This window comes from Carcharhinus amblyrhynchos, chromosome 27 (genome assembly GCF_965287045.1).
Source record: "Carcharhinus amblyrhynchos chromosome 27, sCarAmb.v2.hapA, whole genome shotgun sequence".
Taxonomy (NCBI): Eukaryota; Metazoa; Chordata; class Chondrichthyes; order Carcharhiniformes; family Carcharhinidae; genus Carcharhinus; species Carcharhinus amblyrhynchos.
Window position 1 is genome coordinate 32,518,281 of NC_137350.1, and position 15,445 is coordinate 32,533,725.

General features: G+C 41.0%; 1 protein-coding gene across 3 annotated transcripts in view; it reads left to right on the plus strand.

Annotated features, from left to right (window-relative positions):
• wipf2b (WAS/WASL interacting protein family, member 2b) overlaps positions 1 to 14,887 on the plus strand; it is a 51,953-nt gene extending 37,066 nt beyond the window's left edge. For all 3 annotated transcript variants that reach the window (XM_080213400.1, XM_080213402.1, XM_080213401.1), the window contains exons 6-8: positions 5,993 to 6,196; positions 8,366 to 8,467; positions 11,236 to 14,887. In XM_080213400.1, the coding sequence (XP_080069526.1) occupies positions 5,993 to 6,196; positions 8,366 to 8,467; positions 11,236 to 11,276 (347 nt within the window). In that variant the 3' untranslated portion in view covers positions 11,277 to 14,887. The remainder of the gene's footprint in view (positions 1 to 5,992; positions 6,197 to 8,365; positions 8,468 to 11,235) is intronic.
• The last annotated feature ends 558 nt before the right edge of the window (positions 14,888 to 15,445 follow it).

Below are 15,445 nucleotides of genomic sequence, written 5' to 3' on the forward strand. Positions count from 1 at the left end.
GACTGAGATTGATAGTTTTATTTTGGCAATAGGCTCCAAAGAGAAAAGGCAGGAAGTGGAGTTCAGATGCTGATCAGCATCTATCTGTTTGAATGACGTGGCAGGCTTGGGGCTGAATGGTCTAATCCTGTTTTAATAATTCTAAAATGGAATTTGTTTTCTGTCTTTGTCTTATCATTGTCTTTTTGTACCTGTGCACTAATTTCTAGTGAGGGCCTGGACATTTGAATCTTTCTCCTCATCCTCCATGTTTAGCTTCTCACCATTAAGAAAATATTCCAATGGTCTTTCTTGAACCCTGTGCTACTTCTGTTACAGTTTTACCTGCTTGCCAAATCTACACTATATCCACTCATCATGCTTCCATTCAAATAATTTAAGTGCTTCCTAACTTAGTGACATCTACAAACTTAGATGCATGATAACAAATCTCCGCTGTTTCATCAGGGTCATTGCTACATGTGGTGAAAAGTTGAAATCACAGTCCAAGTCCCTGAGGAACATTACTTGTCACAGGTGGTGATGTAGTGATAATACCATTGGACAGGTAATGCAGAGGCTTAAGCTAATGCTCTGGGACACAAATTCAAATCCCATCAGGACACCTGGAGGGATTTTAATTCTGTTAATAAACTTGGAATATAAAACTAGTCACATGAAATTATCATGATTGTTGTAAAAACCCATCTGTTCACTAATGTCTTCTGGAGAAGGAAACCTGCTATCCCTTCCTGATCTGGCCTAAATGTGACTCCAGGCACACCAAGGTCCCTCTGTAGTGGCCTCGCAAGACACCTAGTTGTAGCAGTTAGAGATAGGCAACTAATGCCCACATCCCTAGAAAGAATAAAGAAAAAAATTAGTGCGCACTCAATTTATCTCTCTTTAATGGGTATCCACGCTACAATGTTATCTCCAATTTTGTCCATTTTTTTTAATATTGAACTTTAGTTATAATCTTGGTGAATGCCTTCTGGGATATTCACCTTATCTTCCTAAAAAGATTCAACAGATCAGGCAAACTTACCCTTCACAAATCCATGCTGACCTTTTCTGATCAGCTTGTGTGTTTTCAAGTGTTCCTTCACTGTCTCTGATGATAAATTTCAGTCACTTCTTTACAGTTGATGTTAAACTGAGAAGTCTGTAGTTTCATGATGAATGGGATGGATAGGATAGAGGTGGAGAGACTCTTCCCGCTCAGAAAGGACAGTAGGACTAGGGGGCACAGCCTCAAGATAAAGGGGGGGGGGGGGTTTAGAATGGAGTTGAGGAAGAACTTCTTCACTCAAAGGGTGGTGAATCTCTGGAATTCTCTGCCCGTTGAAGTGGTGGAGGCTACCTCGCTAAATATTTTTAAGACGCGGGTTGATGGGTTTTTGATAAGAGAGGGGATTAAGGGTTATGGGGAGAGGGCGGGAATGTGGAACTGAGCCACGACAGATCAGCCATGATCTTATTGAATGGCGGGGCAGGCTCGAAGGGCTAGATGGCCTACTCCTGCTCGTATTTCTTATGTTCCCCCCTTCTTAAATATTGGAGTAACATTTGCAATCTTCCAATCCAAAATATCAGTTTTCAAACCTTTAGTTTTCTTGTATTTCTTTTAATACCCTGTAGTCATTACAAAAACACCATAAACCATATCATCCCTGGCTTGCGAGCTTCTAGATTCTGGAATACACTGATTGTTCTGAACATATTTACATATTAAGCTCATAAATTGAAGGTGCCAAACTACAAACAGCATCTTAATGATAATTACAATCTAGGATGCATCTCAGAAGTAGGCACAGCAGGAAACTAGTGTTTGCACAGAAATCTTCTGAAGAGAGCTGTACCTGAAATAGAAGGAACATGATATCTAAGGAGTGGCCTTTCCAGTCATTTTTCTGAAGCTATGGTGAGATTTGTGCCCAATTTTTTTTAATACCCTGTAACAATATACCAGCGTTTAACCAATCTGTCATTTCATGATAATCCATTATAGTCGTGTCTGCATCTGTCTTTAATTGGTCCATATTCTCCATTACCACTCGATTTCTCTGATCTGACCCTCCCTGCTGTAGCCCGAATTTTATTTGTAGTTTAAAAAAAACTTTCAATTAGAGACTGTCACATTGTGCCAACCAATTTAGAATTTGGGCACAAATCTCACCATAGCTTTCAGGAAAATTACATTGTAATTTCCTGTTGTGCCTACTTCTGAGATGCATCCTAGATTGTAATTATCATTAAGAGCTATTTGGAGTTATGGCACCTTAAATTTATGAGTTTAATATATAAATATGCTCAGAACAATCAGTGTTTTACAGACCTAGAAGCTCCCAAGCCAGCAGCGATATGGCCTGTGTTGGTCTGTGATATACTACACTCAAATAAATTTGACAAAAAATACCTGAAATGCTTACAAATCAACCAGATTTCTGGGCATTCACTGATTTCAAGGATCAGAGTGAGTCTGCTTGTTTGTGGGAGGGAAGTGGGGGAAGAAGATAGCCCTGCCTTTGAATCTTTATTCTTGAACCACGGAAGTACGACAGAAATTGGCAGTATTAGAATTGAAGAATTCTAGTTATGTAGCTCCTTTGAAGTTTGGGACATTTTACTGTGTCAAAGGGTGCCATATAAATGCAGTTCGTTGCTTGGCAAGGACAAGATGCGTTTATAAAGTATTCTTCCCCTTCTTGCCACTTTTCTTTCTTCTCATCCTCTGTTGCAGGCATTGACTCTTTGGGATAGTCAGGGTTCATTGGCTTTCCAACCTGTTTGGGGGAAGATGATAGTCCAGCCTGTTCTTCGTTTCAGATAAGTGCCTGATTCCAGCAATTGGGAATAGGAACCTCTGACCAATTTTCTCTTACTGCTGTTCTGACCAAGAACATCAAATTCAGCCCTGAGCAAAGACTGAACCTTGGACTTTTCTCATCTGTATGACTTGACTCATTCCTTGTTGATCTATTAAGGATGTTTGACGTGCAGGGGGAGTGAGAGTAGATGATGGCATGCCAGCCAAATGAAATGGTCTTGATAATTTATAGTTCACAAAATAAAAGTAGGTTGAGGATCTTTCTGATGTTAGAGTCATTGAATGTGTGATGGACAAGTTAAGGTCAGGTTTGTAAATACCTCCGGCATCTTTAATCAAATCTATTTGAGTGCAGTGTACAGACAGTTATCATAAAAATAATGGGGTGGAGATAATGGCGTTGGACTGGGGTGGGCACAGTAAGAAGTCTCACAACACCTGACTCACCTGATGAAGGAATCAGGCATGTAACTGAGAACGGGAAGAGGCTGGATTATCATCTTCCCCCAAACAGGTTGGAAGCCAACAAACGCTGACTATCCCAAAGAGCCAATGCCTGCCTCAAAGGATGGGAAGAAAGAACATCGGCAAGAAGGGGAAGAATACTTTATAAATGCATCCTATCCTTGCTAAACAATAAACTGCATTTATAAAGCACCTTCAACATGGTAAAATGTCCCAAGGACTTCAAAGGAGCTACATAACTAAATCTTCAACCCAGCCACGGGTTTCTTCAATTCTGAATCACTTCCGATACTGATTCCAAATAGGCTTGTTGGAATTTAACCTGGGGTTATCATTAAAAACAACACATAAGAACATAAGAAATAGGAGCGGGAGTAGGCCATCCAGCCCTTCGAGCCTGCCCTGCCATTCAATAAGATCATGGCTGATCTGTCGTGGCTCAGTTCCACATTCCCGCCCTCCCCCCATAATCCTTAATCCCCTCGCTTATCAAAAACCCATCAACCCGCGTCTTAAAAATATTTAGCGAGACAGCCTCCACCACCTCCAGAGATTCACCACCCTTTGAGTGAAGAAGTTCCTCCTCAACTCCATTCTAAACCGCCCCCCCTTTATCTTGAGGCTGTGCCCCCTAGTCCTACTGTCCTTTCTGAGCGGGAAGAGCCTCTCCACCTCTATCCTATCCATCCCATTCATCATCTTATACGTCTCAATGAGATCTCCCCTCATTCTTCTAAACTCTAACGAGTACCAGCCTAGTTTATTCAGCCTCTCCTCATAGCTCAACCCCCTCAACTCCGGTATCAGCCTAGTAAACCTCCTCTGCACTCCCTCCAAGGCCAAAACACAGACCGTATGGTCCCTGAGTTAGGTGTTTCATCCCAGGAATCAGTTTTTATTTGTGTTCAACCTCTCTAGAGTGCCCTGTGCACTTACTCTTCTTTCCCTTGTGGGGACCCTTTAACAGCCAACATTTCTCTCTTTGCTATCCCCTACAAAATGGCCTCCTTCTGCACTGCAAAGATTCTGTGATTAGGCTTGATGCGATATGAAATAACTTAACTCTAAACAGAGACATTCAAACATAAAGCTTCATATGCACAATGAGAAACAATGCTAGAATGTTTTAGAGCAGAAGGCCAGTTGTGAGAACAATATCTTTAATTTTTGGTTTTAATTTGCACTGTCAATTTTGATGGCTTTCCTTGGTAGCTGATTCCAAGATACGTCTTTCTTTAATTGTATAAAAACTAATCAACCAGACAAGAGGCTTTTTGTTGATGGTTCTGAACACAATCTCATTAAGAACTAGAAACTATGTCCTTTTACTTGGGGAAGGGGGGAGAGGGGGTGCTGAGAGAGCAGATGATGGTATGTTCATAACATCTCTGGACTAATAATCCAGATGCCCAGGCAGATGCTCAGGGGGAATGGGTCCAAAACCCATCACAGCAGCTAGTAGAATTTAAATTCAATCAATATAAAGTCTGCAGCTGAAAACTAGCCTCACTAATAACGAAGTTATCATCAATTGTAAAATCCCAAACGGTTCAGTAATGTCCATTAGCTAAGGAAATCTGCTGTCCATACCCGGCCTGGCCTACGTGTGACTCCTAACCCATAGCAATGTGATTGACTTAGTGTCCTCTGAAATGCTCTAGAAAGGACATGCTAAATTGCCCCTTAGTGTCCCAAGATGTGTTGGTTAGGGGGATTAATAGGGTAAATGCGTGGTATAGGTCAGGGGTGGTCTGGCTAAGATGCTCTGATGGAGAGTCCATGCAGACTCAATAGGCTGAATGGCCGCCTTCTGCAAGATAGGGATTCTATGTCACTCATTTCAAGGACAATGAGGGATGGGCAATAAATGCTGGCTTTGCCAGCGATGCCCACATCCTCTAAAATAACGTTTTTTTCAATACTTTTTCTGTTTGGGACCCAAGACTTTTTTAATTAGGAATTTTGTTATAATTCTGAGTTCTTATAGATTCTGTCACTTTCCTAACCGGTTACATTCTTCAGCACACACTGTAGAAAGTGACATTCGATGCAAAGTGCAATATAATTGGAGTTTGAGGCATATAGGTAATTGTTTCTCTTGTTGAAAATTGCTTGTGTCTGCATATGTTGGCTGCCAACACCAGGTTTTAGTCCAACCTATTTGATAATATACTCACAAGCTTTCGGGCTAGTCCCTTCGTCAGGTGAATGGAGAGTTCTGGCCTCAGACAGAGCATATAAAGCACAGACAGTTTAGAGATTGCTCTGTCTGAGGCCAGAACTCTCCATTCACCTGACGAAGGGACTAGCCCGAAAGCTTGTGAGTATATTATCAAATAAATAGGTTGGACTAAAACCTGGTGTTGTCAGACTTTTCACTGTGTTTACGCCAGTCCAACGCCGGCATACCCACATCATGTTGGCTGCTGCATAGGACACTACCTAGGAAGGAAGTAAAACACAAATAGGATAACAGTACTAAATGATAATCTGACTTGCATGAGTTCTAAGTATGCAGATTGGTGAATCTCTCTGTTTATTTTTTGAAATCAGCCTCCCTTTTGTCTACAGTGATAAGCAATTCTTGCAGGGTTCGCTCCTTCTGGGTTTTGTGCAGTTCTAAGCAACAGTGACAAGCTGCTTATGCTTAATAGTGAATGTATTCTCTCATGTGGCACTTGACATAACTTATTAAATGTTTAACTTTTTCCTGTGCAGCTCCTCCACCACCTCCCCCAGTGATGCGGAATGGAGCTCGCGAAGTCCCTCCCCCGCCACCGCCATACAGGACGCCCTCTTCAGATCCGCCAAATCGAGGGAAGCCCCCACCACCACCTCCAATGCGGACTCCTGCACCACCACCACCTCCTATCAGAAATGGACATAGAGACCCCATCGGATCATCATCCAAATCATTCATAGGTAAGAGGAAGGTGGAGGAAAAAATGGCAAATTGCTTCTGTTTTTAAAATCTGCTTTCTTTCTTACCTCTAGAAAAAGAAAGATCAGCCAACACTCTAATCAGCTGATGGCGCGATGGACTGGAAAGTGGGATTGAGGCCACCATCAGATTGACCAATGATCTTATCAAATGGCAGAGCAGGCTCAAGGGGCTGAATGGCCCACTCCTCCTAATTGTTGTGTTTTTATACTTTACCTGTCCTGATCATTGACACGGTGGCTTTAGGAAATTGTGTGAAACTCAGCAATGTGCTGTAACTGCAATTCATTGACTAGATGTTTCCAGAAGATAAATTCAAGCTGTTTATAACTTTCTTTTCAGTATTTCCAAAAAAATTGGCTCAAAATGAACTTCCTTCCTTTTATTTGTAAAGATATCCTAAAATGTTTTTTTCTGGTGGGAATTCCTGACTCCCAGTGACCTTCTAATATTTATCCTTAGTTATATCACTCCTCCTTTTGGTGACTAATGCATACCGGTTTATCCTATTTAAAAATTGTGCGGTTTCCAGCATCATCGGCAGATGGAAATAGATTGACATCAGATGGTCAGACGCTTGTAACTCTTGTCAGTTTTACGTAAGAATTAACATGCTAAAGTAGGCCTTACTCTATTAGAAGAATTACATTATATTTCTACCTCTTTGTGTGCCCTCCTTTCCATGCCCTGGGGCGGCATGGTGGTTAGTACTGTTGCCTCACAGCGCCAGGGACCCAGGTTCGATTCCCGACTTGGATCGCTGACAGTGTGGACTCTGCATGTTCTCCCCATATCTGCACAGGTTTCCTCCCACAGTCTGAAAGACGTGCTGGGTAGGAGCATTGGCCGTGCTAAATTCTCCATTAGTGTACTGGAACAGGCGCCGGAGTGTGGTGACTAGAGGAACTTTCACTGTAGCTTCATTGCCATATTAATTAAGATACTAATAACTAACAAAATAAGCATAAACTTGCCTGAACGTTGCTGACTCTTTCCTGGGGTTTAGATCATTGAGAGCCTTCAGCTTTCTGCTATCTTGCTCATGTATCTGTTCTCCATGTGTGATTCTAGATGGTGAGTGCAAAGTAGTTATTCCATTGTGGTGGGCATCACGAAGGAAGTCTTTGTCGAATATCTATTCACATAGTTTCTTCACCACTGGATTAATGATCAGAACAGGGAGCTTTAGCTGACTATTCCCTCTCCAGAAATAAAACACAGAAAAGTGAAAGAAGTATTAGTAATGGAATAAAATGATAAATTATGTCAGTGGGATTTAGTTTGTTTTTAGCTTTAATTCTTCCACCCTCTCTGGCTGTCCTTTACTATGTGAGATATTCTGGCTCAGAGGGAAGAAAGATATTTCACCCAATGCCGGTCCAGCTAGCCAACACTTGAGAGACATCCAGAATGAATTTCCTCCGAGATACTGTCCTCCCTCATTACTGGAAAGTGACTGCACCCTACTCCTGTCCTCTCCCTGTTTAGCATGGGTCGCTGACAACAGTAACTTACCATATGGGCATCACAGACAGGAGCCTGTGGGCATGAGTACACTGTGCCAACAACCCGCCATATGGAAAATTCAGATATGAGGCTCTGCTGATTTAGATTTTCATGTTTCAAGCCAGCATTACTGCTGTGGGCTCATGTTCATGGGAGCTGATTGAAATGGTCAGGCTGCAATTCACTGGAGACATTTTAACATAATAGGTTTGTCACCTGTTCTGTTTTTGATCAGGCAGGTCTGAAAATCGGGCTCCAAAAAGCACTTTCCATCATATCTGCTTGTTTTCTTATATGGAGGTATGAGTGACTGAGAGTCATTGGTAGCCAAGGAACTGCAGACGTGCTCATGCCCTGCTTCTCTTCTGCTTCTGTCCAGCTTTGTACCTATGCTGGGAATTCCAAGGGAAGCTACTTTTAGTCATATCTTGTGTTCAAGCCTAGAGGATGTAGCAAGTTGTTCAAATCTTGTAGAAACCCATTATAACAAATTGAACCCAACCTGATAATAATACTTGGCGTTGTATAAAGAGCAGCAGAATTTTCAGAGTAGGTGAACTCCTCCTTCATTCACCCCAGATGCTCATAACTTGCATTGACTATGTAAACAAGATATGACATTTTAAAAATTGTCTCTCCCCTAGATGACTTTGAATCAAAATATTCATTTCATCCAATTGAAGACTTCCCAGCACCGGAGGAATATCGGCATTTCCAAAAGACGTACCCTAGTAAGCTGAACAGAGGTGAGTCTCTCCAGTTTGCTGTAGGCATGCAAGGATGCCAGTTTTAAGTGAGTGCCCAGCACCCTCCCCATCAGTCATTTGTCACACATACCATCCCATCTGATATAGGACAGGTTTATAAGAAGGGAAAAAGTCTTCATTTTTCTCTCAGGGCATCTGTAGAAACCAACATTAGAAAAATTATCTTCCAGATATGCAATTGATTACACGTTGGGTTACGTAGAATTACATAGAATTTACAGTAACAACATGCCATTTGGTCCAACTAATTAATGCTAGAGTTTTGGGGGTTTATGTGACCGGAATTCATCTAATCCTGAATGCATATCCTGTAATCCTTTACCTCTCATGTTTATCTAGCTCCTCTAATTGCATCTGAATAGCTAGTGGTTGAAAAGCAGCTGTGAAGGAACTGTAAATGTCTGGTTAGTTTATCACCTGCTATTAGCTAGCACAATGGCCCATAATTTTTCACTGACCAATTATAGTGTCTATAAAGAATTGATCTTGTAATACACTAATATAAATTTCTAGCATCAGTGTGAAAGGAGCAATGATAGGAATGAGATTTATATGGTCAGATGTATTTTCCTGCTGTAGAATATATTGGAATTGGCCACATCCTCGTGCCTGCGTTAGTATTTCTATGTTTAGAAAAGCAACATTTTAAAACTTGAGCAGTAAGACAGTAAAAAGTCAAAAGATCAAAGAATTTCAGAATCAATACATTCTGCAGCAATCTCCATTAAATAAGATGGTGTGGGAAACTAAATATATAACTTACAGGGCATGGAGCCAAGGTGTCCTCCTTAGATGTCTATTCAGCAATCTTGATTTAAAGGCCTATCAATTGTCATGTGTGCCTATTAAAATCTTATTTGTGATCAGAACTCTCCAGTCACCTGACGAAGGAACAGCGCTCCGAAGGCTAGTGGCATTTACTACCAAATAAACCTGTTGGACTTTAACCTGGTGTTGTGAGACTTCTTACTGTATTAAAATCTTCCCCAGAGTTCCAGTGGAGTTGGCTACATGACAGCACCCATTGCCATCTTCACAGAGCAGCCACGAATGGCAATAAACTTGATTTTGCAGCGAAATCCACATCTTAAGTACACAGAAAAAACAAATTTACCCACATTGCTGGCAGCAGCATAAGGGACCAGCTTCTAAAAAGTGACTACATGCACTGGATTTTTACAATAAAGCAAGACAATTTTCTTTATTCATTCGTGGGACATAGGCATCACTGATTGCCAGCATTTGTTGCCCATCCCTAGTTGCTCTTGGAGGGCAGTTGAGAGTCAACCATATTGCTGTGGTTCTGGAGTCACATGTAGGCCGGACCAGGTAAGGACAGCAGATTCCTTCACTAAAGGACATTAGTAAACCAGATGGGTTTTTCCGACAATGGTTTCTTGGTCATCAGTAGGTTCTTAATTCCAGATATTTTTTATTGAATTCAAATTCCACCATCGGCCATGGTGGGATTCAAATCGGGATCCCCAGAACATTAGCTGAGTTTCTAGATTAATAGTCTAGCGATAATACCACTAGACCATTGCCTCTCCAACTGACATTGCTAGTCTCTTAATATTCATGTGTAATTGGGGAAATAGAATAAATTTAGAAGCCAGGAACGTCCGAAGCTAGTAGAAAGTAGTGGGACTAGATGAATCAACTCATGAATGTGGCAGATTAAAACTGTAATGCCTAATGCATACAGTCTCTATTTTACTTCGTGCCTTAAAATATTCCATATGTGTTAAGACCATAAGACATAGGAGCAGAATTAGGCCACTCAGTCCATCGGGTCTGCTCCGCCATTCAATCGTGACTGATTTTGTTCTCTTCCCCATGCTTCTGCCTTTTCCCCATAATCCCTGATCTCCTTATCAATCAAGAACATACCTATCTCTTAAAGACACTCAATGACTGGCCTCCACAGCTTCACCACTCTCTGGCTGAAGAAATTCCTCCTCATCTCTATAATTTTAGTGCTTGCCTTAATTTCATCCCCTGAATATGTCAACAATGCTAGCTCCCACTGTTTATCAGTGCTCAATGGTACTGCACCAAGTTCAAGTCTTCGACTGAGCTCAGTTAATTCTTGTTGACCAATGCAGTGGTCGAAGTGCCACAATTGGCCACTGCCCGTACACTGAAGGGTGGAGAAAGATTTTTATCCATTGAATCTTAAGTATACGGAGTAGAAATTGAACCTCATTGCACCCATTTTACCAACTTTATTTCAAGGACTAATGTCTCATGCCCCAAAGTTCCTGAAATTCAAAAGTGGTTGGGACCATTTCGCAGATATCCCTGAAAGCCGCATAAAGCAGGCTTCTCATTTTCATGATTAAGGCAGTTAAAGCCTGTTTAAAGTCCCTTCACAAAAATTGGCTTACACTGAGCACGGGGGAAGCTGTTTGATTACTGGGTTAATGCACGTTTAATCCAGTTTATCAATGTTTATGTATGCCTTTTTAAAGATGGTTGTAGGCTAACCTGCTTACAGCCATATAAACTATCCACACTTGTGTCCTTGGCTCGCAGGTGACTGGAAAGTTGGGTAAGATACCAGAGGGTTGGAAGCAATTCCCACAATAGTTTAGTGCCTTCGGGAGAAAGGAGAGGACGGTGTGACAAACTGTCCATCCAGAGCCTTTGATCAAATACTACAGCTTGTTTAATCTCATAACTCATGACTTTCTCTTTATTATTTGCTCCGGGTATTTGCTGACTTGTCCTTTTTTTATTTCTTGCAGTTGTTCGAGGGGCGCCACCTCTGCCACCTGTTGCGAGGTGATCTGTGACTGTGGGCTTGGCTGTTCCCCCACCTTCCTTGTTGGAAGACTGATGGTTTCCCTTCCTTTCTTTTCCTGGTGTACAGCTCAAGATCCTTAACCACTTCATGTTGAGGCACAACCTCTTCAGATCTGCTTAGAGCATGCATTCTAATCTGAGATTCCTGAGTTTCAGATTGCACAACCTTTGACCTTCGCATCTTTTGGCTCCAGGAATTGTCATTGCAATTGGGCTGAGCTAATGGAAAGTTGACTGGAATGTCATGATGATTTTTCTTTAAGTTGAGGGTTGTAAGATGTTTACAACTACCAGAGATCCAAGAATGGCATGTCCGAGTTTCATGACAAATTAAATTGAAACACATGGAATAATGTGGGGTTTGTTTTGATCTATATTAAGTGGTTAAACTTAATCTTTGTAAATGGATGTTGATTTGAAAATATCCTTGGACCTCTGGTAGAGTGGTAGAATCATGGAACACTATTGGGTAATCATAGACCAGTTGGTAAGACTAAAATTCCCACACTACATGTATTTTTTTTGAATTTTTATTCCAATATCTAGCTGGTCCTTGCCTTATACATATGTCATGTTGTCGGTACCAGATTTATTATTAAGTATTTACTCAAGTACATGAGATATAGTAATCATTGTTATAATTCTTTCTTTGTAATTGTACAGAGCTTGTGAATTAGGTAATGGTGGGCTTGATGGAAGACACTACTTTCTCAGAAGATGGACTGACTCGCTTGTTTTGATTGCTTATCCTATCCACAACAAAGGTTTCATCTTTTGTTTAATCGGAAACAGCAGAGCTCATGTTGAGGGATGCTGTCTGAGTGTGTTATTTACTGGGCACAAGTAAAGTCTTGGCACGTGCTGGGTATGAGAGATGTCTGTCTGGCATTCACCAAGTCGGGGTGATGTCTCCTGGTACGTGTTAGGTACGAGCGATGTGAAATGCACTGTGCATTTTTTTAAAAGCTGTAACTTCAGGCCAAAGCACTTTGAATTTGGTGTTTTTTTTTGTGTGTGTTTGTCTGTAATGTGGTACTTACTGCTCCTGGGAACCCTGTACACTGTTTTCCTACAGCCTTTATGTGCGGTGCTACAATACCAGCGAGTCTAAATCTCTCTCTCTATAGGAACAATGGTAACTTCTTCCACAAATAAATATTCCTTCCTCCCCCGCTCTGTCTCTCTCTCTCTCAATGTTGTTTGGAAGTGGGGTTTGAATATAGATCCAAAACCCTGACTGAGAGAGATGCAGAACAATTGATAGAAAGTTTGCGGTTTCCCGTACAAATATTTTAGCAGGGTGGGCAGAGAGAAAGAGACAGAGTATGTAGTGCTGTACCAATTAATCAATTCATGACCAATTCATTTTCTTTTGATTTTAAATATTTTAATAATCAGTTTTGAGTCAATCAATATGGGTGTAGCCCGATAAGTCTTGCGATTATGTCATTCAGATCCTGCAGAACACTGGTTACTGTAATAAGGCAGAAAGCTTAAATGAGCTTTGACCTTGATACAAGGCTCTCTAGTTTACCATTTCCATAGTAAACAATGGACTGATCATCAGAAAGCTGGTGGAAATTCTGGAAACTCATTTTTCCAGAATTTAACTTGTTCAGTCACCTTACAACAGGGTAACTTGTCTGCTGGAATAATTAGTTGACCCAGATGAAAAGACAACTTTTTATCTTATATTTAAATGTATTGACATTCATAGAAATGTTTGAAAGCGTCTATGGTAATAGAGAGCAGTCTGCATTGGTGCTTTTCTGGGTTCGTATGTTGAGTGTGGAAAAGCCCATTGTTGTAAGTGCTGATGCAGGTGTCAGTGGAACAGGCTGTTTTCTCAAGAATACAATGCATTCAGCAATGCTGTTCCTCTAAAGGGATATTGAGTTGTTCCTTGCATCAGTGTTTGAATGACAAAGCAAGAATCTGGCTGCCATTTTTTAAAAAACTTGAAACATGCCCCTAGAACTAACATTGGAGAAGCTGTCTGCTACACTACCCCTTGAATGGTATCTGGTACCTGTGGGGATCTGCAGATATTTTCACACCTGTAAATAATACCTTTTCAATTTAATGTTTGTGAATCATCATTGGCAGGTACTGTGAAAATAACACTAAAATGTATTTCATTGTGCATGGCGTGTTTTTCTAAGATTTTGACTCGCTGGTTTGTGAAGTAGAAATTGCACTTGCAAATATACTCGAGCTTATTCTACAGTTTAAGCGTGACAGCAGGATGGTTTTCTATATTGTACAAGTGCATGCAATTTAAATACTACAGAACTGGCCCATCATGCTTCTTTTGTCTAGGTCTCAGTGGACCCAACGTGTTTGCATTTGCTTCTGGCTGCGGTTTCAATAGTGTAGTCAGTGAAAATGACCAGTTCTTGTATAATAATCTTTTGAACCAATAACTCTAGTGACCACTCCACAGAATAGTCTGGTCCAGTACTGGTGATGTCTTTGTTTCTTGTTGAAAATCTGGTACTTGTACTCCTAATCATCCAGCACACACCAAGAAAGGAAGAAGCAAACAGTGAGTGAACTTTGCAGGAAGCTGACAGACAGATGGGCAATGAGCAGGCTTTGTGGGTTTTATGAATGAAATAGATCTGCAGCGATTATTGCAGGTGTCATAGTGGTTTTGCCAGTAGTTCCCAATACAAGGCTACCAGACCTGAGGTCTGGGATTGTAATACAGGTTTGAAATGTGCAATATTGGCACTGGTGCCGACACATGTACAGTAATGCCAGTGCCTGTATGTGTAATACCATGCCAGTACCCTCTACATATAATGCCAGCCTCATTAAAGGTGCACATGGCACCAGCTCCCTAACGTATGGTGTATGCAATATGCCAGTCTAGTACAGGTCCAGTATTAGTATAATTCTTTTGTTTTCTTCACTTTGCAGTTGCCACAAACATTGTGCCTTACAGAATGCACAGGTGTTTCTGTGTTGCTTTGTTTGCTCTTTTATGTGCGTGCAAGCGCACACACAAAAATAGGACCGAAGGACTTTTCCTTCCATCAGCTGTTGCCTGTTTTGAGTCCTGTGAATATTACGTGTCTGTTGTCTGAGGCTGCCTATGGTGGGTTTCTCCTTTTTTTCCCTCCAGTAGCTTAACCGTCAACATGGTGGGTACTCTGCATTCAAAATATTTTTAAACAAAATTAACCTCATTATTATTAAAGTTCTTGTTTAGCTGGATTAATTTATTGTCTTGATTTAAGTTTCATTTTATGGTAATCTAATAGATTTCCTGTCCCTCTCCTATGGTTGATCTGTGCAGGGTGTTGGGGTATTCTCTTAACTATGGATCTGGAGTGTGCTGTAGTTCCCCTGCTATGCAATTCTTGATTATGAAAAAAAATCTTTGTAATCACATTTCTTTAAATGGTACAGCAGCCTCTTCTGTGGGATTGAAATACATAGAAGAACAAAAAAGGACTCAGATATGGAGATTGCAATAACTAAAGCATTAAATTCCCTTGTTTATTGCTGTATCATGCAGGCCAGCTGGACTTGGTTCTCTGTTAATTATCAAGAAAATTGAAATAAAAATAATCACTTTAATTTTTCTTATCTCGAGTGTTGGTGTGATTTACTGTTAACTCACTTGTTTTCATTCCATTTCTTGATTTATTTTCTCTGTAACATTAGGCATATGCGCTTTGCAGAGAGCTGCATTACTCTTATTTTCCTGTGCATTCTGAATTAACAGGAACCGCCACCACCTCATGATCCCTATCGACATGGTGGCACAGTTAGTACTGCTGCCTCACAGCTCCAGGGACCCAGGTTTGATTCCCAACTTGGGTCATTGTCTGTGCGGAGTTAGTACATTCTCCCAGTGTCTGCATGGGTTTCCTCTGGGTGCTCCGATTTCCTTCCACAGTCAAAAGATGTGCTGGTTAGGTGCATTGGTCGTGCTAAATTCTCCCTTAGTGTACCCAAAGAGGTGAAGGAGTCTGGCAACTAGGGGATTTTCAGAGTAACTTAATTGCAGTGTTAATGTAAGCAAACTTGTGACACTAATAAACTTTAAAACTATCCATTCACCAAAAACATGTGGTGAAAGGATAAAAGGCAGATCTCTCAATTCTTTTACACCAAAGAGTCTTTTGCTAAATCAGATTATTT